This window comes from Aspergillus aculeatinus (genome assembly GCF_003184765.1).
Source record: "Aspergillus aculeatinus CBS 121060 unplaced genomic scaffold BO66scaffold_14, whole genome shotgun sequence".
Taxonomy (NCBI): Eukaryota; Fungi; Ascomycota; class Eurotiomycetes; order Eurotiales; family Aspergillaceae; genus Aspergillus; species Aspergillus aculeatinus.
The window spans coordinates 585,144-608,062 of NW_020291483.1; the positions used below are offsets into that span (position 1 = coordinate 585,144).

The window sequence follows — 22,919 nt, forward strand, 5'->3', positions numbered from 1 at the left end:
GACAAATGTTGTGCATACCCTTGCACCTTGATTCGCTCCTTGCACCCTGTATCCTGCACATCTACAAGCCACTATTGCCAATTATTGCTTCCTTTACTTGCCGACTCGCCGATAATAGCAGATAAATAAAAGAGGCACTCGATGGTATGTATAATTTGTACTCGGTATAAATTTCTCACTGTGTCCCACAATCATCGATAGCTAGAACTCAATAAAAAGCAGAACGCTATCGCACAAATCACACATAGATACATTGGCTTCCCATCATCATCCTTCGCAGGTCATTATTACGATTAATTAGCATTAACATCAGGGCGAAAAGTCTTAACCGTCGTCGTACTGATACAGATCTTGTAAGCGTCAAGCTGGCGGGGAGGGTGGCGAAAAGTTCTCCGGATCTTTATCTTTGCGTCGTATGATTCATCAACCACGAGGCGTCGTTGTGGTGGTGGTAAAAGCAAAATACCCCCCTCGTGCCTTGTCTAGGAGGTATATTCAACGGTGAGGTCGACCTTGTCGCAGGAGGAAGGGATCGTGGCCGGCAGGTACTTGTAGAGCCAGAAGAGCTGAGGAGCGTTGTGGTACCAGTCGCAGACTAAAGTAGATAACGAAAAGAATTGGTCAGTGACAAGGGTCCCTCTATGATTAACTTCGTGCAAATCGGGGTTCACTTACCCAACCAGCCGCCGAAACCGTTCTGCTCCGACCACTGAAGGCTCGTACCGTTGACTGAGAAACCTTCGTCACCGTAACCGACATTGATCTGGACGGGTTCCCATGCTACAACACGAGGTTAGCCCAATGCGTATTTTTTTTTCGGAGAGGCGAATACTGACAAGCATAGTTGGTGTTGGCACCCATCTTGAAACCCCAGGGGAAAGTGGTGCCCAAGTCGAACTGAGCGTTTGTACCGTTCAGGGTAACAGCTCTGGCTCTGGAAGTGTCGGAGGTGAGCACAGCATCATTGAAGCCAGCGCCGGTGTGATAGGCGTAGACGTAGAGGTTGTTGTGAGCGTCGTTGGCAGCGCCGGAGGTCTTGAGGTAGAAGCTCTTAGCGGTATCGCGAGCTTGGATGGGGCTGGCCGCAACAGCGGAGACGAGCAAGGCGAGAGAAGCGAGGAACTTCATGATTGCGAGAATTAGATGTAGAGATGAAGACGAGAGAATGAGAATCCTGTACAGAGGTAGATATTATGCTGTAGAAAGAAGAGAAGGCTGTGTGTGTGTGTGTGATGAAGAAGGGATGGCAATGGGAATGACGGGTGTTTAAGTATGGAGCGGCGAGCACTCCCACCAGATCCGGTGGGGAACAAGGCCGTGGGAGACGAATTTCCTAAGGAGGCAATGGAAGACGGAGATCAGAGGAACCAAAGCAAGAACAAAGTCAATGAACACATGAAAGGACGAAAGAGAGGAGCCAGGAACTAAAGTGGTGGTTGAATTGGTGGGTGCAGATGGACTTGGCACTGCTCACTGCCCCAGGAACCCTCCCCGGGTTTGAAGGAACACTGGTACGGAATACTGCAGGCTGAACGGGATTGATTGAATGATGGGAGGCAAAAGAGAACAAGAGCAAGAAGAGCAAGATGAGACTTGGCCGGCCCACTCACGGACTGTCCGCTACTCAGGACTCCGCTGGCTGCCTTCAAGGTTGGGCGCCGGCCACGACCGATTGGACCGATTGGCTTTGGAGTCGAAGTGGTGATTGGCCTGGGGAATAATCAGTCAGCGACGGTGGGCGGCGAAGTCGGAGACAGACGGTGATTGGCACAGAAAGGCGGGGGAGTAATGAGACATTCCATGTTCTGTCTGGCTGTCTATCTGTCTGGCCCACAACGAGGAAATCTCCCCATCATGCTGTGGGAAATTGGAGGCTGGAGGCAATCAACCACAACCACTACACATTCTGCCAGGTACCGTACTGCTTGCAGTACAATCCTCCGATTTCCTAGAACTCTACTCAACACTAAACAGCATACAAAATGAAAAATTCTGCCTTCTATTTTTATTCCATTCAACAAATACATACACTGCAACAAACCCCAAACTTGGAGCCAGTTGATCCTCATCTACTCTGTCGATCCCGATCTATGCTCACGTATCAAGTAAAATGACCATTGGATCTTCAGGACTGTATCATCACAATCCTACCCCATCAACCAACGTCTATCTGATGCGAAAACTCTATGCACCTGTCCCCTGAGCAGCATGCACCAAAAAAAAATAACCGTGTCAGCCAAAAAGTGGATTATTTTAATTATAGAAACAAGCACTTTGTTCCCTCCCCTCTGTCAGCATCAGCCATGAAGAAAAGACCCTAGACTATAATCTGACGTTTAGGCTGTGCTATCATGCAGGAATTGTGCACTTTGCTCGCCGATCGGATCTCCGGATTTCCCCCAAATTATCAAAGCGGACTACATCACTCCAACGTTTGTCGTTTGCTCTGTTGTATGTGTGTGTGGCCTTGACATTATGATCGTCCGTCTCCGTTGAACGATGCTGGTTGGTACGGGACGCCTGCACCTCGGGGGTTGCCTTACATCACACGATTCCATCTGATAATCTGAGCTATAGGGGGTAAATACTAGCTGAGGAACGTCCTGGCTTTTTTTTTTTTTTCACGAGGTCGTGGAATATCCCGCACGTTTGTCCCTTCCCGCATGGCAGGATCCGTGAGGGTTGGTGTTGAGAAAGGGAAGGTTGCATATACTTCCGGGCTATCTCCGAGACATGACTCGGAACAAGGCAGCAGACACATGAGCATAATACGGAGGATAGATCAGATGATTCAAACATCATAAACAACGAGACATCTCATGCATGAGAATGTAGTATCTCGTATATATCGTCGTCATGTCTCAGACTTATGAGGGGGGGGGCAAGTCGCATCCGCCCGCGGCAATGTACTTGTCTCACCCGATACGAGGTGGGTTGCATATCGCTTAAACAACATATACATCGACGCATACAGAAAGAAAAAAAAACATTCTACTATGCCGCCGGGTACAGGCGAATATCCACCCCATGTAAATGCGACAAAGTCAGATTGGACATGATCCGGGGCTCCTCCACCGCCGGTGCGGCATTTTCGATCCGGTCGAAATGCTGCAGCAGGCGGACCAGGGTATAGCTCGCTTCGGTCAGGGCATATTGCTCTACCATGCAGCAAGTTAGCAAAGCATTTTCCTAAAAGGGGAAGTGACGGGGACTTGGGTTATGGAATGTAACTCACGACCAAGACAGATCCGGGGTCCGCCGTTGAACGGCAGGAAGTCCCACCCGCGGATGGCGTTCTCCTCCCAGCGTTCCGGCCGGAAGCTTCGCGCATCAGACCCGTAGAGGTCTTCCCGCCGGTGCATCGCATATACGGAGTACGTGACCAGCTGGCCCTTGCGAATAAACACGGGGGCCTTGCCGTCCGGGCCGCCGCCCACCGGGAGTGAAGTGTCTTTGACAGCAACACGGAAGTTGAGTGGCACGGGGGGCAGCAGACGGAGGACTGGTCGAGTGTCAGTATAAAGCCTAAATTCAAGAAGAATATAAATCGCTTACCCTCGTTCAGGAAATACCGCAGATATGGGATATCCTTCAACCGCGCCTGCGTGATCTTCGCCCGCGGATGCACACGATCACCGAATTCTTCGACGATAGCCCGCCGCAGCCGGTCCCAGACGGCGGGATGACGCGCCAGGTAGAAGAACGCCGAGCTCAGCAGACTGGCCGTCGTGTCACGTCCTGCTAGCAGAATATTGAGCATGTTATCGCGCAGGACCCTCGGATCGTCCGTCTCCGCGGCCAGCGCCTCGGCGAAGATGTATCGATCCGCACTCTTATTCGGGTTGTTCTTTGAAGCCAGCGCCAGTCGGACGTAGTGGTCGACGACCTCATGCACGCGCTTGTTGGCGTCTTGGAACTCCTTCGGGTTGACCAGCCAGTACAGGCCCATGAACCGGTTGCGGGTGAAAAGGTACTCCTGCGACAGGTTGAAAGCCTCCGCGAAGCCCTGTGCATCCCCGACAGTTGTCTTCTCCAGAACCCCGGCGTGGCCGGAGGAGTGCATCGCGTTGACCGACTCGCCGAACAGAAAGTGCGTTGCGGAATCGATGGTCAGCAGGAAGAAGAGGCGCTGGATATCGAAATCGCTGCCATTCTTCGGGATCAGCTCGATCAGTCGGGAGACGTGACCGTCCATCAGATCTAGATCCGCCACCTGTCCGCATTTAGTCTCTGGGCCCTGAGATGCGTGAGATATATGAGCTGGCCTTACCTGATCCCGCGTGAACTGCGGCCGTAACAACGCCCGGGCATGCGACCAGCCCGCACCATCTAGTGTGAAGATGCCGTCCCCAAGCAGGGGGTAGAACTCACGGTGGCGGGTACCCAGACTGAAGTCATGGAATTGGGTGGCTAAAAGGGCTTTCAGATTCTCAGGCTCAACAGTGGACAGAATCGAGACCCCTCCTAGCCCGGTCAAGCTGAACGTGGGTCCATACTGATCGTAGAACCCCGCAATGTATTCGACTACGCGGCTGTCCTTCGCTGCTCGTGCGAGTTCGAAAAAACTCTTGAGACCGAGAGGATCCGATGGGATCTTTTGTGGAGGCTCGCAACCCAGCGATTTTGCGGTTCTGCGGATTCTGAATGTTTGTTGGATGGAGCGCAGGATTTGATATGTCAGGTACAGTGCCCCGCTGACCAGAGTGATTAGAGTCAGCATGATGCTGGAGATGCCTGGAAGTAAGGCAAAGGGCTGGCTGATTGTAGGGTTATAAATAAATGAGCTGTATTGAAGTGAGTTTGAGGTGATCCTGAAGAAAGTCTCTGCAAGTTCCAGATATACTTATTTATACCTGTACAATATGGGCATTTAGGCATAGGATTCCTCGGTGGAGACACATGTCACAAAAACGCCCCCGTGTGCCTCCTCGGGACACACTAGTACTCAAAGTTGGAGGCGCAAGAGGATAAAGAAAGGTTAAAGCGACCCAGACAGCAATGATTGGAAAGGAAAAGTGGGAAAAGCATCATGGCTGATTCGTGATTTCATGGCTCGAGGCTCGGAGGCCGGGGAAATTCGCAAGCATCTCCGAAAAGGGTTTAGAAGGTTAGAAGGACGGAAGCGGCAATGGTGGAGGAGTACCTCATGGAGTACTATCCATCCAGCTCCTTCTTTTCCTTATCTTCTGCCATCTGCTGGAAACTCAGAACATCTATTCTGATTGTGGCCTAATATGTACATTGAAATTGGTCGATCCATTCTCTCTCTCAACTCTTGGTCGACGTCCCCGCTCCTGTCCCGAAGCACGGCAGCCACTGCGACAGCGCCGTGCTGAATATCCCGCGTGACAGTTTCCCGGCTGTGGGGGACATCTGAAAGTCGAAGCAGTGCTCTGAGTCCTCCAAGATATATCCAAAGACCGTATTCTCATTGGTCGTCACCCCACACGACGGAATGTCGCTGGAGAATTGAACACCCTGGGGTGCTGTGTCCTCTGTCGACAGGACGGACAAGGTCCGCCACGGATCGAATTCCCCTCCACTGGTATATGTGTTCGAAGGTCGGATGGTCCACCCGCCAAACTCGCGGTTGGTCTGGTCCGTCAGAGGCTGGGCCGGTAAGAGCCCCTTCTTGATCGCGTCGGGGAACTGCCGGTTGCAGATATGCTGCTGATACTCGAGGGTCTGATAACTGGAGAGCAGCGCATGGGCACCAGCATTGTTGGCCTGGTAGAACCCCCATTCGGTGCAGTACTGCCACGTCCAGCTGATGGCCGAAGGGTCGCCGTACGGCTTGCTCAGATCGCATTCCAGCGGCAGGCTGGTGTTCTGGCCCCTGCAATTGGTGTCCATGTTCTGGTTGACCAAGGCCGTCAGCACGGGCCAAGCCGCCCAGCGCTCCGCCACATATTGCTTGCCGTAGATGGGGGCCAGCCCATCGGGACCGGCAGTTTGGTTGGTGTTCGGGTCGGTTTCCAGGTACTCGCAGAAAGCCCCCAGGCTTGCCGTGCCCCCGTCCATGCCATACGACTGGAAACTCCCGTACATAGCCACCAGCGCGGCCGTGAAGTCCCCGTTGGAGTTCTTCTCGGCTTCCGAGCCGAGGAACAGTTGCTTTATCGACCCTGCCGTTTGATTACTCGACAGCTGCTCATCGATGTATTCTAGCCCGGCACGAATGTCCTTGGTGCAGTTGGCCCACCCACTGGCCACCATTCCTCGGTAGACCTGGTCGAAGTAGTTCGTCATATTCACTTGGGCCTGTACCGGTGCTGAGGAGGACCAGGCAGCGAAAATGGTATCCGGATACTCCTGACGAGTCAAGGCCGCGCGGATGCCAGCGTATGAGCCACCGATCATGACCCAGGGGGTTCCTGCGGGAGTGAGATCGACATCCGGATGGGCCTTGCGACTGAAATTCCGTGCAAAGTACGGGAGATCTGCGAGCGCTTGCTTGGTTGTGAGGTATTGATAGTCCTCTGGCGGAGTGTCATAATTCACAGGGAAGGGGGTCGATTTGCCATAGTATCTGACGCTGTCAGTCCATGGAGCCGACCCAAACATCTCCGGTGCGGGTAGACGAACCTATGCTCCCAAATGATCCCCATGGCATTGAACTCCTCCAGAGTTGACCGGAAGAATGACAGCGACGAAGTGAGGTGCGCCTGCGCGACCGAGGCCGCCTCCGTCTCTCCGGCGTCGTAAACCAAGATCGGCTTGCCGGCTTGATAGAACTCGTCACTCACCCAGAATCGGTTTCTGTATGTACCTGCCGATGCGTTGTTGTGATCGATCGGGATCTACGGACGTTAGATCCGCACCACCGACACAAAACCTCTGCGACCCTTACCGAGACGTATTCGTCTTTTATCGTCACCATCGCCGAGTGTGACACTGCTGAATGAATGCTTGCGTACCCATGACGGTCAAGGTCCGGCTCTATTCCCAATTCCGCGAGGAGTTGCACGTCGCGACCGAAGGGGATCTTCTTCCCCCGCGCGACCACCGAGGATGGAAGTAACGCGACCGCAATCGCGGCAAGACATGATAGCTTCACATACATTTTCCTTGTGGTGGATGTCGATGAGCAGGCACAGTGCAAGAAAAGATGCTCATAGGCCGGAGCGCGAGTGCCATTTCAGCCATGGACGACGCCATCATGCGGTCCCTGTCGCTATATATACGCCTCACAGACATTTTTCCGAGCAGGACGGTTTCGGCTCTCTGTATGACAGGGTGGATATCGCAATAGAATGGCTACGAGCCGAGTCATGCTGTGTTGTTGACGGACGGCAGAACAAACAAACAGCGGCGGCTGCGTGGGTAACCAGGGATGCCGCTTGTTCTGTGTTCGGCTTCTCTGGCTGGAATGTTGGACAGGGGCTCGGCCCAACCCCTGGCCGGAATTGACGAAAACATCACCGGAGTGATTTGTGCCTGGTCTTGGGGTGGGGTTTGTTCCTTTTTGCAGTTCCGATGTTAATCCCCAGACTGCGATCTGGGGTCTGTGCCGTGTTCCGAGATCTCAGATGTCACTGAAAATGTGGACAGCAGGAAAACCACAATCGCATTGTCCAACCTGATGATTCTGATGGAGCTCTTTCGGCGTCATACAAACCTTATCGTCTACGTCGTACAAGCCGAATGTCTCGTGGATTGCCCTGAGGCAAGGTCACTTGTTCATCAATATCTTTCTAGTCGAAAAGCTCCAACTCAATGCTGAGATATAGTACGATGCGCACTCCGTGGACCTTAGATGAAGCCTTCAAGGCGCCAGACCGATCTTAAGCTGTCAAGTAGAAGCCGACTGGTCGAGTTTGTTGCTCCACTGAGGGCATTTTTCTCACACAAGCAATAAGGCCATAGGCCTCACTACTCCTGTCACATCCGTCTTGAAAACTTACCACCCTGCCAACATCCATTGGCGGGACACGTCTCTTCAGAGTGCCAGTGACAGAAGATTAGCGTCCGTCCGTCCATCCATCCACAGAACTTCCTACCGAACTTCCTTAGACCTGCCCGTAGTGAACCATGCAGCGGTAAGAAAGAAATCAGAGCCGCGACTCGACTCCCCGGCACAGCCAAGTTGGTAAGTATGGACCCTTGACGCCTACTCACGTTCTTTCCATCCTCGAGCCCGAAATCCCCCAGCTCTCCTGCAGCGCCGGCATGCCCCAACCGCTCATCCACCGAGACTGCAGAGCCTGTCGTCTCCTCCGGCCGAAACGCCAACATCGCGCGCAGCATCTCCATCAGCGCCGCCCTCTCGTCCTCCGTCACCTGTTCCAGACCCACCTCAGCCCGCGGCTTCTGGATACACTCCTCGAACCGCCTCTCCCAGGATCTCCGCCCACCACCGGGCCCAGCCCTCCCCGTCCTCACCAAATCCAGCTCGCCCTCCTCGCTGAACCACTCCCGTCTCCTCCCCCACCTCCCCCACCATTCCCCCGGCAACATCCCGAGCACCTCGACCTGCTTGGCAGCCGTGACGCGATCCGGACTCGGAAAAAACGTCTCAAACAGCGGCCGTTGCCCGAGAATCTCCCAAACACAACACACCAGACCCCAAACATCGACGGCGAAGGAAAGCGGCTCGTCGGAGAATCTCGCCGGGGCGGCTGAAGAAGCGGCAGGGTTTTGGAGGCGGTCCTCACCGTTTCGCACGGCGCAAACGATTCCCCAAAGTCGCTGAGCGTGATCGCTGCCTCGCCGAGAGGGAGGTCCTCACAGCGCACGCCGTACCACCCAGCCCAAAAAACCCGCGGGGGGACGCCACCCTCCGCCAAAGGGTGGCCATCGAGACGAACCACATCCTCCGACTCGGGGTCGCCGTATCTCTCGTACAGCTCTGAGGGGGAGATACTGTCAATGGAGCGGGGAAACTGAACAAGAATATTACCTAGATGCAGATCTTCAGGGGCTGGGGGAACGGAGAGTCAGCTCTAGCCCAATCCGCCCGCGGAGTCTGACGGAGGAAGGAGAAGGGACATCATATCATCACCATACTAACCGCCATGGACAAACCCCAAACCGTGGAGGAAGGCGACGCCCCGAATGAGCTGGGCGACCATCGACTGCGCGACCCGGGGCCGAAACACCCCGGACACCGAAGCCTCCTTAGCATCGAACAAGCTCATCCGCGCCGGCGGCGTCACCACACACCGATGCCGACCATTGCACCCGGCCACCCAGAACTCATCCAAGAGGGGCGGGAGAACTTCCTTCCCGGGACGAGACACCGCACTGCCCAGCGAACGTAACACCCTAACTTCATGGGAGTGGCTGCTGGCGTCCGCGGTGAGGACCTTCGCAGCGACGTATCGGGCTGCGTGGCAGTCCCGGGCCAGCCAGATGGTCGAGTAGCCCCCGTGCCCAAGCTTGCCGACCAGCTGGTATCGGCCATCCGCTAAGCTACCCCCGACCTGTAACGGAAGATAGCCGCCGGGGCGGTATGGGTGCAGGTCTTCGACGTCCTCAATCAACCGGTACTGGAACTTGCCAGGCGGCGTGCCGGAGGCTCGTGTATCTTGGCTCCTATCATCTGATCTCCGCGGGGTGCGAGTGGACATGGCCGATGAGGCCTCCCTGCCGTGAAACCCCAACCCAGTCAAGACAAACGTGCATACCTGGCTGCGAGGGCGCCGCCGGGCATTGATGGATGTGGAAGGACGTGTGAACATCTGGCGGAGCGGGCCCTCGGCCGAAGAACTGCTGTAGACAAAAAGACTAACGCGGATTTATATTCTGTAAGAGACGTTTTCCGAACCCTTGTCCTGGCGTTGCTGGTGACTGAGCTGTTAAGTTGTTGATGTTGGTGACTGATCGATAATGACTAATCTATGACCAATCAGCCCATCCCTTGTTCAATGGAAGATCTCAATTCAAACTCAGCTGTTAATAGGTAAATGACGCGATATTTTGGCAGCTCACCTCCCCAGCGCTAAGGTATTGGTTCTCCATAGAGTTCCTTTCGTTTCTCTCAGATCCGCACTCGACACGGCTGGATTCTACAGTACATGGAACAGAGAGTCGAAGGTGACACCGTATGTACTGCTGTTCTGCCCTCCATCGTCCCTTGGACACGCCTTAAGCACCTGACGGACCGACCCGTTGATCTATAAGGGAGTATTTTCGGTTACAATAGGAAAAATACCCTGCTCACAGAATACTATAACTACTTCTTCTACTGGGTACGAGTCTTCCTCTCTTAAGATAAGGGATTTTCCTCAAGAGAGTAGTAAGTACAGCTGTCCACATACTATTGCAGGAGACGGAACTTCTTTTTCTTAGACTATGCTATAATGAAATATGCAGGTACTAAGTGGCCAGGCTGGACCAGATTCATTTATTCAAGCAGAACAACACTTCAACAGAAAATTACAGTAGGTCATGAATTTCAGTTGATATTAGGTCTTTCCTCCACATACGACTAGAACTGTCCAGTACAGCTATCTACTCCCGGCTGCACCATACAGCCCTAGAAACAACCAGCTACTGGAACAACTCCACACAATCAAAGATCTACACTCGTTAGCAAATACCTCATCCAAAACACAAACAAAAACTTACAAAGTTCGGACTCAAATACGTATCCCCCGAACTGCCAGAGATCACGTTGATCGTAATCTACCCATCACATTAGCAACATTGACCAACCCCACACAAGCCAACTTACCGTATTTGTTCCCGCGACGATCGTCCCCGACGGGATGGACACATCATACACCTCGCCCAATCCCCGGTACGCACCGCGGGTCACGCCCCGAGAGTCCAGGTTTGTCGGCGCGGCTGGTGCGCTTCCTGTGTAGCTGTTGATCTGTTTGCAAGTCAGCGACTGAAAGAATTCTAAGAGAAGGGGCAGTACCGTCGCCTGGGGTCGTCCACCGGCAAACGACAAGGTCGTCCCGATCCGCAGGGTCGCTGCGCCGGTCTGCGCGGATGTGGCGGTGAATTTGATGGTGACTGGGTTGTTGACGCTCTTGAACACGGCCATTGGGAAGTCAGTCAGAGCGGAACTGCCAACTGTGTAGGTCAGTGGACCCCAGGAGGACATGCGTGAGTCGGAGGGGTGCATGCGGAGCTGGTTCGCTGCGTTGCGGAAGCCGGTCGGTCTGTGAGGTTAGTACTGGCATGATGTCTGGTAGCCAGGGGATAGGTACGTACTGTCCGTCCCATTCACCAATCTTGAAAATGGTAGTGCCGGTCTTCACGGACCCGGAAATGTTCTTCGTCGTGGTCGATCCGGCGGACACGGTGACCGAGCTCGTGGCGACCGCGTACTCGCCTTGGTAGTAGACCATGGTGTAGGTTCCGGGCTTCATGGCGGGCGAGGTGAAACTGCCGCTGGAGCTGGTGTAGGTCCAGTACTGTGCCGCATCATTGTACCTATCCTCATTAGTTGACGACCACACCGCAGGATAATGTGCGTACCAGTGAACCACCCAGTCCATGCTCGAGTCTGCTCCGGATGCCGTGCCGGTCACTTTGCCTCGGCCTGAGGCGGCAACATAGCCTTTGATGTCAAGGTCGGCGAAGAATGAGGTATCGATGCTGGTGCTGGGGGTACCGCTGCGACTGAAGTACATCGAGTAGGGGCCGTGGAGACCCATCCGGTAGGACTCGGTTTGAACGTGGCCGGAGTTCTAGACTATCAGAGATGATCACCTACATTGGAGGGTTACTCACCATGTACCAGTAGAGGGCGTTGTAGCTCCCTCCGTTGTTCGAGTTGATATCCCTGTGTTGTCAGTTTCCTGTCATCTGACCCGGCTGGAGACATACCGGTGGAAAGGACCTCCGGAGGAGCTTTCGTATTGATTCAAGATCATGCAAACGCGGTGGGCATCCCCGGCAATGCCTGCAGGGTCAGTAATATCCCAGGGCCGAGACGGTAGTACTTACAGTGTCGCTGATCGTCGATAAATCGCTCGCTCGAGTAGAACTTGCTGCGGGTTTCACTGCCGACCAAAAACTGTTTACGTCAGAGTCTTCCTCTGCAAAAGGTCAGGAAGTCACATACCACATCTGATCCCTCAATGGCAGTCCCGTCAGCGGTGGTGGAAACGTCGCCAAACGGCTCCTCGTTCGGTAGCACGTCCGAGTTCAGTCGAGCGATAAACCGCAGCTCGCCAATTGACGGCTCTGCCAGATATCAGCCACTAACCACGCCTCAACGAGACAATCAACTAACCGGCAGTGATATATGTCGCCATGTGAATGATCGGGTCCCCATTATGCACCACCATGTACTGCGTCAAGGTGTCCGTCACACAGGTCACCTTGATATAGTCCCCGGATTGCGTGGCGGTCACCGTCGCAGATCCCAGACCCGACCCAATGTGACTGCCCTGGCTGGAGTACTGCAGCTCCGTGCCATAGTGAATGATGGAGGTGATGTCGCAGCTGCTGCGGCTGACGGTGAACTTCAGCTGGTTTGGCGCGTTGGTGTCGATGACATAGGCGCTGGAGCTGGTGGTGATGCCAAAGGCCGCGTTGGCGACCTGGGCCGTGAAGGCCACGAACGACAGAAGCGACGCTTTAAGCATTGTGCGGGTGTGCGCTGCGGTTAGTAGTGCTGCGTGGTCGTGGTATAAATACTATAGGCTGCCTGGGGTCCCCCTACTGCTCTCACTCAGGACAGCGCTCGGTCCCATGCCAAAGTCTTGGAATGACATCTGTTCCACCAATCTCAGGCACGCCGGCTGTTTGAGTGGTCAGAACAGTACAAGACTCCGTGTGTCCGTGTCGGGAGTGGAGGCAAGTGCCGCGCCAAGATGTCTTCAGGATTTAGTGTCGCATGGTGGAAACGGGGTGGAACGGGCTGCGGAGAGGTGAAACGTCGGTAGTTAGAGATGTGCGCGAGATGCACGCTCACTAATGCCTTTACAACCTGCATTAGATGATATGTGAGATGTAATTCGAGCTGTCAGAGTCTGTACAAAAGACAGCCTACCTTCTATATTGGCATTTTGTGAATTATGAGTTGTGATAATGTTCAATGTGGATGGTGGTTGGTAGGCTCGAGCGTCTGCCGATCCCTCCGCTCGGTTAGATTGAAGGGCCGTTCAGTGGTGGACGGACATTTGTCTTGGCTGATGGACGGAGCTTGCTCCGACGGATATTCTGGGCAAACATGACTCGTCGGGGTGTGGACTCATGGGTGATACCGATGTATCTCCACTGCTGGTGTGACAGGGGTGACAGGCGTTGGTGGGTCGGTTCGTGCCTCGAGACGGTGCCTTCGATAGTTCTTCCCTGACCCGGTTGCTGGAATGGTGGGTGTTAGCTAGAGTGCGTCTGTGCTGATGGCTTGCAGAAGAAACCTATCTCGATACTGGCGACCTTGATTTATCGTCGTAGTGGTGGACCATGTTAAATTCGAGCGTTCAGCGACGGCGAACCGATGGCGTAAATGTAAGTATGTCTCCTTCTGTCGGCACGGCAGGTACGATGGAGATCCGTTGATTGCTTCTATAGGCAGGCCGGGTCATGTGAGCGCGGCGGCAGTAGAGCCCTTGGACTCATTCCTCATCTTCCACTACATACGAGGAGTGCCTGAAAGAGGACGGTTGGGTCGCTACTAAGCTCAAGCATAGCTCGCATTTCAATGCAATGCAATGTAAAGTTTGGCTACTGATTGATGACAAACTATGTAGAAGACAACCAAGGTCCGTCTCCCAATATGTCATCAGCAGACCTATATGTCTACCCGTGATTTCGAGTCATCTGAAATCGAATATCGATCTGCTAGCTGCTAGCTCGTACCATGATTTATACAACGGGATCAGTTGCAATCATAGCGGAGATTTCTAGACCAGAACGCCGAGCCTGGCTGGAGTAGACAAATACAAGCTTACTGCGTCCATGCATATCTTCCGCATCATCGCCCCGGTACACCATACAGTTGGCATCTCACCATGCTGATCAACCTACTATGCCAGTTCGAATAGTGTTGCTACCGCTCACCTAATGACGTCGACACAGGATCACACCGGAAACCATCCAGAGACTTACACAGTGACTCACACATCTATAGAACCCATGTCCATGATATATAGTCCCTAGTACGGATAACTGGAAGTTCTGTCTACACCTCATTCGAATCTTACTTCCAGGCACATAGCAACATCCCAAAATGGCACCGTAAGCCTTCATTCAAAGCCCTATTCCCTACGGCGCTGGTGGGCTAGAGGTTCTATTGGCAACAGGAACGATCACACCTCGAAGCTGAAAGCAATCGCCAACAAGGCTGTCAAGCATCCAGACCCTCCTGGAGCGCAAAAGAAAGAGCCTCCTCAAGGCAACACATCAGAAGTTACCCCCAGCAGAACCATCGGGCAACCCCAGACCAAGGACGCAGCCAAAGCAACAGAGACGCCGCAGTCCCAAGCACGCGTACGCCAACTGCGCACCGTACAACCTCTAAACTGATGGCAGGGCTAGCAGCACGCAGACACGGTAGTACCTCCCGCTTCCACCCCTGCACCTTCCGAAGCACACTGGCATGGTATGTGTAATTCCCTGTGGAACAGAGATAGACCATGTATTGAAGGTATCATAGCGCACCCCCGCGCGTTCAAGTGCGCGCTATGCCGGCAGTGGCATACGGCGCGGTGCCCTTGGTTGAGGAACTATTAGATGAGCTATTGGTTGAGTTGGTAGCAATGCTTGGGTGCATACATGGTTAAGATATGCTGAGCATAATTTCTGTAGCTACTTGCTGCTTTGCTCAGAAATGCCAGGAACTTCTTGAAGTCATGGCGGAGACCCCCATACCCCCTTGTAGGACATGACGCGATTCTCCTATCTATTCACTCCTTCTCGATAGACCCGCTCAGACTCCCTTACGCCATCGTAGAGCCGATACTCGAGGAAGGATCTCTACAGCCATAAACATGTCCGGCTCCCGCCACCCAAGAGCGCAAAGATGACCTTTGCCTGCTGCGGCTCGTCCAGCCACCGTCCAGGGGGGAATCTGTGATTTCAAGCCGTGATTAGAAGCCCTAGGGTGGAGAGACATGGTTCAGGAAGTCAGCTTACTGACCAGGGTCAGCCCATACACTAATTGACCGTCTCGAAGCAAAGAGTAGGACTGGGTGGTAACGATAGAGCCGCCGGGGCTGTGGTGCCCCCACACATTGAAACCAGCCCCGGGAACAATTCGAGGCAGTCCCAACGGCGCAGCACCGCACAATCGCCGTGCCTCGTTAATGACTGCATTGCTGTACGGCAGCTCTTCCAGCTGGGAGTCCGTGAGAATCCAGCCGCAAGGCCACCACCTTCTCCTCCAACCGCGACTCGATCTCGGGGTCTGCCCTCACCGCCCGCATGAGGAAGATCATCGTCACGGCCCCTGTTGTTCCAGAGCCCGCGACAATCAGCATGACGGACTCCAACAGCACTTCGCGGTCGGTCATTGTGTCGCCCTCCAAACCTGCAGAGATGTTCGCCCTGGGCAGCTCTTTTTGCGAGGCCCGCTGGACCACCCCCGCCCTTTTCTTCGCGATGTACTGGTCCGCACGAGTCAGAGGGTCAACCTAACCACAGGCGCATGCTCATAACGCACAGCAACAGGCCGGAAACCTCCAGCGGGAGCGCCCGAGCTTTGTTGACAAACTTTAACTTCTCGATATGCTTGCTTTTCAGGACGGAAGTGGATGTTCTCAGCTGACATGAAGAACGGGGGCCCGGAGTCACCGGGCCGTCGGAAGGTGGTTCGAGATTCTCTGACCGAAAGTGTGCCCTCCTACAGCAACAAGGCAATAGCAAAGAAACACATAGCCAGGCGGAACATGATCCAGTGACAAGGGTTACATCTCAAGTTGGCATTGGACGTGGCAGGAGGGCCGTGAATCGCCTTCTCATCGGTCTCCGGTTCAAGACGAAGCCTGGGTCAACGCACAGGCTGTAAATCATAGGTTCAATTCAATCTTCCCTCCACACTAGGATCGGCAAATGGACCCGGGTCAGTCCAGGTTCCCACCGGATGAACCCATTGTGCCCTGAGCAACCCCTCATGTGGCAGAGTACGCACTGATCTGCCTGGTAATCAGGGTTTCTCCCATTTGCTTTGAAGGTCGTACTTCTTTCTGAGACCCCCCCCCGCCCGCGGTTCCCAAAAGAGTGAAAGGGGCGGTCGGCCAGTTATGACCCCAGTGCCGAGACCCGTCTTATGCGATGTACATCCTGCACCAGGTTGTGCCAATTTGTGCCTCATGGTTGGACTCCGAATGTCCCTCGAGGCGTGAGTGGATTGGGGATCTATCATGTTTTAATGAATACCTTTACCCATCTGGGAATATACCAAGCCGAGGCAGCAGAGTCTATAACGCTCTGTACCTATTCCATGGATGGCAGTGGGGTTACTTGTGTTACGAACGCCTCTGGCAAGTACATATCATACAAGGGCTATCATACCGGATCAGAATCTCGCCTTTCTTAAGAGGATACAGATTGTGATTTGCGCTGCGGTGCATCTATAATGTATACATGATCGCGGCTCCAACAATCTGCTCATGGGGCCCGGGGGCATAAGTGTGTTGCCCCAACAGACAGGAAGCCTGGTTCGAAGATCTCTCCAAGGCTACTACGATGAAGAAAAGAGGCAGGCAGCAAAGCCGGTTTCCGGATTAGCCTAGCTGAGATGCACGTAAGCGGTAAGCCAGCATTAACATAAACCCTCAAGCCAGATCTTGTGCTCACCCAATCCAGGTCCTTTCGACAGCGGAGATCCACCTCTGCCCGCTCCTTCACCCCGGCCGGCGCCTGGATAGTTCCCCAGTGCCCTGAAGCCACTCAAGGCAGACACTTTTGCTCAGACGGAAGACCTGGGACTTCCGTGCTACCCGGCTCTACACTGAGCTCAAGGGATTGGAAACCTCATCCCGTTGAACACGAGGTCAATGACTTCGGACGAATTAAGCGTTGAGCAATACCTAGTCTCTAAATCTGCATCAGATTTGTATCCAACTCCTTCCCGCCATGTCTACAAGATGCGGCCTTCTGTGCTCTCGGCTGCATTTCTCATCCAATCAGCCCTTGCTGCGTAGTTCTCTCCTCACCACTTTCCCCAACGCGATGAGCACGCTGGGTATCACCGAGCTAGAACGTGACATCTTTGCCGTTGTTGAGGGCAACCTTCCCCCCCCCCCCCCCAGAGGGCTCCTTTGCCGTCTGGACGGGTAACCTCACCGGCAACGTCGTGATCTGGCGCCTCAACGCGACGACGGGCGAATAATCCGTGGCTCCATCCCCTGCCTCAATGGTCCCAGCCGCCGGGCAGCCCGTGAAGGTGGGGGTCAACAGCATACAAGCGGGAGGAAATTACGTCTACTCCACGAGTTCTAGCCCGGAGGTATTTGCGCGCTTCCCGGTGGACAACAACGCAGCTGCCACGGGGCCGGTCGAGATCATCGGCAGTGGGTTCTTCTTCGACGGTGTTGCGCCAAGTGCGAACGGCACGGCGGATCTTACCACCACTCCGCCGGACGAAGTCATTGATATCTCACCGGAGGGAGGGACGTGTTCGGCTACTCGCGGGCAACCAGTTCATGCTTGCGGTTGGCGGGTCGACGGCTGCGGCCATCGATCAGGAGCGTTCGGTTCTCTATGTGGCGACGAGTGGTGCGCTGGAGCCCGCAAAGGTCGCAGCCATTTCTTTGCAGATGTTTCCTATGACGCCGCGCTGTATCCAGTTGTTCTGGTTGTGGTTGTTTTAGAGACAGAAGTCAGCTGCTTAGGAGACCCAAGATGGTGAATGTATAACAAAGACACTATGTCTGCATGATTTTTGAACTCCAGCTTTGACCAGGCACACCGAGGAAGATGACCACCCTAGACATTGGCAGTGGTAGAGTCTCAGTCATGTGACCTACTGGCTCACCAAGGCGTAGACGTAGAGTTGAAAAGTTGCAAGTCGGCTAGAGCCCATCGAAAGTGGGAGCCATTGACAAGTTAAGGGAATCCAGCGATACCTCCTCGCCGCCCCAGGGGTCCTGGCCCCGCACGGTTCCGGAACGGAGCCACGGTGGGTCTCTTGTGGGTCTAGTACGGAAGACCTGGCTGAATCCACAGAGCAATAATGACACAAAAAAACAAACCGCGGCCAAGACAAGCCGGGGGGAAGCGGATCCGACTCCTCATGTAGCGCAAGAAAATAGATTCAACAGTGCAGCCACCGATATGGGGAGGGGGACAGACAGGCTATAAAATGCTTGAGACCATGGTCTGGAGATTCGATGAATGCCACCCATCCCCAGGACTGTTCGCCCATTATGAGCAACATCTACGGCATCCGCGCCCCGCACAGCAAGGTCGCCTTTGTGACCGGTGCCAACGGTATCAGCGGCAGTGCCATTGTTGAGCATCTGATCAAGCAATCGGCCAGCGAGTGGTGAGTCCTTTGGTCGATCTGAACCCAACATCTACATCTGCCCCCATCGATGGAATAGTGTCCACTCACCACTACCCCAGGTCCGCGATCATCATTACCTCGAGGAGCCCGATCAAGGCTGTATACACCGATCCAAGAGTGCGGTTCATCGCCATCGACTTCCTCGAGCCGGTCGAGGCCATCGCCGAGAAGATCCAGGGATTGTGTGCGGATGTGACCCATGCCTTTTTCACATCCTACATCCACAACAACGACTTTTCGCAATTGCACCAAAAGAATGGCCCTCTGTTCCGCCACTTCGTCGAAGCAGTGGACCTGGCCTGTCCCAAGTTGCAGCGCGTCGTGTTGCAAACCGGAGGCAAGGTAAGCACAAGCACGGGTTTGCCCTAATTCCCACTCCCCCCTACGGGACGAGACTCTGACCGTCGGCAGCACTACGGGTTTCAATTCAGGGATTTCACCACCCCCTGCCTGGAAGATATGCCTCGCTACGAGGGCCCCGAAAATATCTTCTACTACGAACAAGAAGACGACCTGTTTGCGGTCCAGAAGCGCCGAAACACCTGGAGTTACAACATCATTCGTCCCATGGCCATCATCGGCTACAGCTGCCAATGTACGCAGACCGGGCCCGCCCAGTAGTCTCAACGCTAACCATTCTGCAGATCTGGGAATCAACGAATCCCTGCCGCTGGCCCAGTACTTCTTGATCTGCCGGGAGCTCGGCGAGGCTCCGCGCTGGCCCGGTTCTTTGGAAAGCTATCACCGCGTCGAGAAGCAGTCGTCCGCCATGGGGATTGCCCACCTGACGGTCTGGGCAGCCACGGCCCCTGACTGCAAGGACGAGGCCTTCAACCACGACGATGGGGATGTGATCGTGTGGAAGTTTCTCTGGCATCTGCTGGCCAAGTACTTCCGGGTCTCGATGGACGACTTCGAGGCCCCGACGGCGGCGACCCGGCCGTTTGACCTCGGCGAGTGGGCGCAGGACAAGAAGGCGGTATGGGAGCGCATCGTCGCCAAGTATGGGGGCGACCCGGAGGCATTCCAGATAGATGCCTTTAGGCTGATGAACTGGTACATCACGCCCGCGGCGAGCTCGGCACCAGTCATGAGCACCGTCGTCAAGGCGCGGCAGTTTGGCTGGGCGCACAGCGATGACACCTACCAATCGTGGCTGAACACCATGCGCGCCTACGAAAATGCCGGTGTTTTGCCCACTCTGCCCTCACGTTCTTGAGTGGCGGCGTAGCGCGGAAGACCTGGCATTCACCGCGGCGGGGATACATAGGCAAGGGTACATAGGCAAAGGGCGTTAGAACGAGAGCAGATGATGCATGAATGAACAAGGCTTGTTTTTCCTAAGAAAAGGATCAGTCATAAGCGAACGAGAACGAGAGGTCAGCAAAGCGCGGTTTTCCCGCTGGATATGGATAAATGCCGGCTTTGCCACTGGATCTTCTTCATCTCAGCCAGCTGCGTATTCTAGCCATTCAAGATTACATGCCAGCATCATTCAACCAGAGCGGTTTCCAGTACAGGATCCACCCTTTCACGAGCATCGCGAGAATGCCTGTCCCAGTGAAGTTCAAAATGGGCCAGGCACCGAGAAAATGTCACGTGTACGTAAGGGATTGTGCTGGCGGGGACTGGATCAGACCGACGCCTTGGCTGGACAATCGCTTGGGCCTCGTATGTCATGGGCGCCGGTAACAGAAGCCACCCGACCCGCTACCGACCCGGTGATTTTGCTCCAGTGACTACCAGAGTGGATCGATACTCCGTAAGTCCCTGGTTCCACGACGACATCTGCATCGTTGACTAAGCGGCACTCGGAACCTGGAGGTCCGACAGTATGGAGACCAGCCTCGGAGGTCCCTCCAGGGCAGTCTGGTAGGGCTCTCCACCCGCCGGAATCTACAGCTTCCTCTGGGGGGCAAGCCACGAACCGCCGGAACACGGGCATAGCCGCATACGGCCTGCACATAGCCTGCACACGAAGACAGCCTGCAGTCTCCATCGGAGAAAATCATCGCGATGCGCGTTTTCCGTCTCCCTTCTCACCGGGCTCTTCTCCCTTGGCGCACGCAGCAGCCAAAGAGACTTGTCAAAACAGTGGCCAGCTCAGGGAACAAGCACGAGTCTAAGGTCTACGGCTTGCTGAGACTGTCTAGATACCATGACACAGAGCGGGTCTTTGATTCTCGAGACAGTGTTTCTCATTCAGAAAAGGAAGGAAAGATCCACATCCCATCAATTCATTAAAGCGAGAAGGCCACCGGGTCTACTCTGCTTGTTCGTCCTCCAATTTGCACATGAGCTCACATTGATAGCTCGGGTCGCCACCGGCGCGACAGCGTGGACATTCTCTCCCATGGGAAATGAACAGCAGATGCAGAGAATACTTCAGACCGTCGGGAATCCTCTGCTCCAGATGGGCGCGGGCTTGCTCCGCGGATGCCTGGGAGGGCCTCCAGCCCAGTTCTCCGGTCAGCCGGTAGATGTGAGTATCAACCACAAAACGCTGGCGCTGCAGCGTAACGCCAAGCACGCAGCTGGCGGTTTTGGGACCGACCCCATAATAAGAGAGGAGTTCCTGCATCGCCTCCGAGTCTGTTGCACGGAACAGATGATTCAGCGTATATTCCTGATGCTTGCTCCAGACCTGCTGCAGGATCTTCAAGATCATGCGCGATTTGCGCTCGTGTAGGCCGCCACAGGCCAGGGTCTCTCGAAGCCTGGACTCGCCGCCCTCGGCGATGGCGGAAAAGTTCCTCCAGGACCCGTAGACCTGATCCAAGCCATGCACCTGGCGGATTGCGTTCCGCTCGTTGGTTGCTTGGCACAAGACACCGTAGATGAGACCGTGGAGAACGTCCGGGAACTGGCTGGGGCGGCCATCAAGACCGTCGGCGGTCATTGCCTCGCTGGAGAGCGGATCGCGGCGGCCGTGCAGCTTGGTCAGGATGCGGTTGACGCGGTAACACTCTTCCGGCGAGGGCTCACGGAAATCGGGGTAGGGGGACTCGGAGGCATATCGGCGGAAGTGATTCCATTTCTTTTGTGCGCGTTGGGCGGCAGTGGGCTTTTGGTCCGCCGAGGCTGATGAGGTTCGGAGTATGGCCCGGGTCGGGGTCGTGGTCGTGGTCGTGGTCGTATGGCTCCGACCCGCTCGGTGAGCTTGTCGACGGAGAACCGGCGCCATGGCTAACATCCAGCAACATCCAGCTCCCTCCCGGAGATCATGAATCACAAAAGACGAAGGGAGCGAGCCGGGGAGTAGTCGGCCCTCTTGTAAGGTCCTTCCAAGGTTTCCAAGTCGTCTCGAAGCTGGCAACCCCACAACAAGTTCGCGGTTGCTCAGGGCAGCGGTGACATGGGCCAAGCAAGACCCTTGGATCGGATCCTCATCGTTTGGAATACACAAGGCGGTTCTCATTGGCGGGGTGAGGAATGGAATCAGAGTGGGACGATCGACCGATCTTTGGCGCATCGCCATCGCCCGGTTCTTCATCTCCGCCTGCTGCAACCAGTCTCACTGCACAGCCCGCTTCGGGTTATTATCCTGATTGACTAGGGTGTTTTCTACGCCCAGTGCAAGAGTATACCGCTTGGTCTGTCGCCTATAAGTCCGCTAGCCGTACAGGAATATGGTTACCCTGGAGAAGCCAACTTGAGAGGGGCCAGTCTTATTCAAACCCAGGCCAGGATAGACCCAAGCCTGTGAAGTGTCCGTTTTAGGAAGACAGGGGCGTTGATTTATGTCATATCGCACAATTGATGCATCCCCAAGTAGGTATGTTGTAATGCCGGAAACGATCCGGATGATGTGCGGATGGCACCGGGATTGAAGATTAGTATCGACGGTCGGCTTATGTCTTATTCTGCCTCCTTTTCCTGTCTCCGGGCTTCTGCAGCTGAATTCTCGTGCTTTCCGACTGAGGTTCACTGGCTATCTCTAAGCGACGCGATGTTGTTTGTGTCCAGGGTTTCGAGAATCAGCAGGTTATACAGGGAGCCCGATGGTGAGTGGCCAGAGCCTCGCAGTCTGCGACTACGAGCCTATATTAATCCTACGATGTGAATAGTCTTGGAATACAGGAAGCTAGATGCCTGCACGCTACCAAGCAATCCGACCAGGATATTGTGAAAGATCAGCTACTGAAGAAACAGTACAAGGTCACTGCAGAAGCATCCACGGCAAGTATTACGAAAGCATTCGAAACAATCCTCCCGATGGTCTGGACTATGGTCCTGCCAGCTATCAGAGCGCAGAGCAAGCTATGCTCCGATCCAAGATGTTACGTAACTTGAAACCGGGAGAGTGATGCAAGCGTGGAAAGGCTGTCAGGCGGCTGTGTCGAGGATGCGGAACAGAGAGGATCGCGGATTTCTTCTGGCAGTGCAGCGACGCCGCCTGCCTGCGCCGGGTTGAAGGGCTTTCTCGTGATCTGCGACCGCAGCTGCTTGCAGACGGCACTCAGCGGCGTGGACCGATGCGTTGATGGGCACGCCACCAAAAAAAAAA

General features: G+C 54.7%; 9 protein-coding genes across 9 annotated transcripts; 2 read left to right on the plus strand and 7 right to left on the minus strand.

Annotated features, from left to right (window-relative positions):
• Window positions 1–127: 127 nt before the first annotated feature.
• Window positions 128–1,593, minus strand: BO66DRAFT_390506 (uncharacterized protein). Its single transcript, XM_025647026.1, has 3 exons — window positions 837–1,593; window positions 676–780; window positions 128–595 (listed from the first exon to the last, which is right to left on the minus strand). The coding sequence occupies exons 1-3, from the start codon at window positions 1,126–1,128 to the stop codon at window positions 483–485; spliced, it is 510 nt and encodes a 169-aa protein (XP_025505849.1). The 5' UTR covers window positions 1,129–1,593; the 3' UTR covers window positions 128–482.
• A 1,305-nt stretch (window positions 1,594–2,898) lies between these two features.
• BO66DRAFT_45404 (cytochrome P450) lies at window positions 2,899–4,884 on the minus strand. Its single transcript, XM_025652004.1, has 3 exons — window positions 3,556–4,884; window positions 3,236–3,502; window positions 2,899–3,158 (listed from the first exon to the last, which is right to left on the minus strand). The coding sequence occupies exons 1-3, from the start codon at window positions 4,718–4,720 to the stop codon at window positions 2,995–2,997; spliced, it is 1,596 nt and encodes a 531-aa protein (XP_025505850.1). The 5' UTR covers window positions 4,721–4,884; the 3' UTR covers window positions 2,899–2,994.
• Window positions 4,885–5,196: 312 nt separating this feature from the next.
• On the minus strand, window positions 5,197–7,063 carry BO66DRAFT_370729 (putative serine peptidase, family S28; the record flags this gene model as incomplete). Its single annotated transcript, XM_025645426.1, has 3 exons — window positions 5,197–6,529; window positions 6,586–6,800; window positions 6,851–7,063. 3 exons carry the CDS (start codon window positions 7,061–7,063, stop codon window positions 5,269–5,271), a joined length of 1,689 nt encoding a protein of 562 aa, XP_025505851.1. The 3' UTR covers window positions 5,197–5,268.
• A 1,119-nt stretch (window positions 7,064–8,182) lies between these two features.
• Window positions 8,183–9,569, minus strand: BO66DRAFT_447823 (kinase-like protein; the record flags this gene model as incomplete). The annotated part of the gene is made up of 3 exons (XM_025651717.1): window positions 8,183–8,280; window positions 8,513–8,911; window positions 9,011–9,569. The coding sequence occupies 3 exons, from the start codon at window positions 9,567–9,569 to the stop codon at window positions 8,183–8,185; spliced, it is 1,056 nt and encodes a 351-aa protein (XP_025505852.1).
• Window positions 9,570–10,491: 922 nt separating this feature from the next.
• On the minus strand, window positions 10,492–12,889 carry rglA (putative rhamnogalacturonase B; the record flags this gene model as incomplete). Its single annotated transcript, XM_025652771.1, has 11 exons — window positions 12,191–12,889; window positions 12,020–12,141; window positions 11,902–11,971; window positions 11,782–11,857; window positions 11,686–11,737; window positions 11,431–11,642; window positions 11,164–11,385; window positions 10,865–11,111; window positions 10,676–10,816; window positions 10,570–10,626; window positions 10,492–10,521 (listed from the first exon to the last, which is right to left on the minus strand). The coding sequence occupies exons 1-11, from the start codon at window positions 12,543–12,545 to the stop codon at window positions 10,492–10,494; spliced, it is 1,584 nt and encodes a 527-aa protein (XP_025505853.1). The 5' UTR covers window positions 12,546–12,889.
• A 1,944-nt stretch (window positions 12,890–14,833) lies between these two features.
• Window positions 14,834–15,673, minus strand: BO66DRAFT_436893 (uncharacterized protein; the record flags this gene model as incomplete). The annotated part of the gene is made up of 4 exons (XM_025650951.1): window positions 14,834–14,974; window positions 15,044–15,241; window positions 15,279–15,509; window positions 15,566–15,673. The coding sequence occupies 4 exons, from the start codon at window positions 15,671–15,673 to the stop codon at window positions 14,834–14,836; spliced, it is 678 nt and encodes a 225-aa protein (XP_025505854.1).
• A 1,587-nt stretch (window positions 15,674–17,260) lies between these two features.
• BO66DRAFT_436894 (uncharacterized protein) lies at window positions 17,261–17,717 on the plus strand (the record flags this gene model as incomplete). Its single annotated transcript, XM_025650952.1, has 2 exons — window positions 17,261–17,491; window positions 17,547–17,717. 2 exons carry the CDS (start codon window positions 17,261–17,263, stop codon window positions 17,715–17,717), a joined length of 402 nt encoding a protein of 133 aa, XP_025505855.1.
• A 555-nt stretch (window positions 17,718–18,272) lies between these two features.
• BO66DRAFT_346247 (SDR family oxidoreductase) lies at window positions 18,273–19,619 on the plus strand (the record flags this gene model as incomplete). Its single annotated transcript, XM_025644575.1, has 4 exons — window positions 18,273–18,391; window positions 18,472–18,754; window positions 18,824–19,007; window positions 19,057–19,619. Coding segments are annotated over 4 exons (1,149 nt in total), but the record flags the coding sequence as incomplete, so codon positions are not given.
• A 1,056-nt stretch (window positions 19,620–20,675) lies between these two features.
• BO66DRAFT_447831 (endonuclease III domain-containing protein) lies at window positions 20,676–21,596 on the minus strand (the record flags this gene model as incomplete). Its single annotated transcript, XM_025651718.1, has 1 exon — window positions 20,676–21,596. One exon carries the CDS (start codon window positions 21,594–21,596, stop codon window positions 20,676–20,678), a length of 921 nt encoding a protein of 306 aa, XP_025505857.1.
• Window positions 21,597–22,919: the final 1,323 nt, after the last annotated feature.

Coding starts and splice junctions, on each gene's coding strand:
- BO66DRAFT_390506 (XM_025647026.1), bottom strand. CDS start 1,128: ATGAAGTTCCTCGCTTCTCTCGCCTTGCTCGTCTCCGCTGTTGCGGCC. Junction 781..836: donor TGCCAACACCAACTATGCTT/GTCAGTATTCGC, acceptor CTCGTGTTGTAG/CATGGGAACCCGTCCAGATC. Junction 596..675: donor CGGTTTCGGCGGCTGGTTGG/GTAAGTGAACCC, acceptor TATCTACTTTAG/TCTGCGACTGGTACCACAAC.
- BO66DRAFT_45404 (XM_025652004.1), bottom strand. CDS start 4,720: ATGCTGACTCTAATCACTCTGGTCAGCGGGGCACTGTACCTGACATAT. Junction 3,503..3,555: donor GCGGTATTTCCTGAACGAGG/GTAAGCGATTTA, acceptor ACACTCGACCAG/TCCTCCGTCTGCTGCCCCCC. Junction 3,159..3,235: donor ACCCCGGATCTGTCTTGGTC/GTGAGTTACATT, acceptor GCTGCATGGTAG/AGCAATATGCCCTGACCGAA.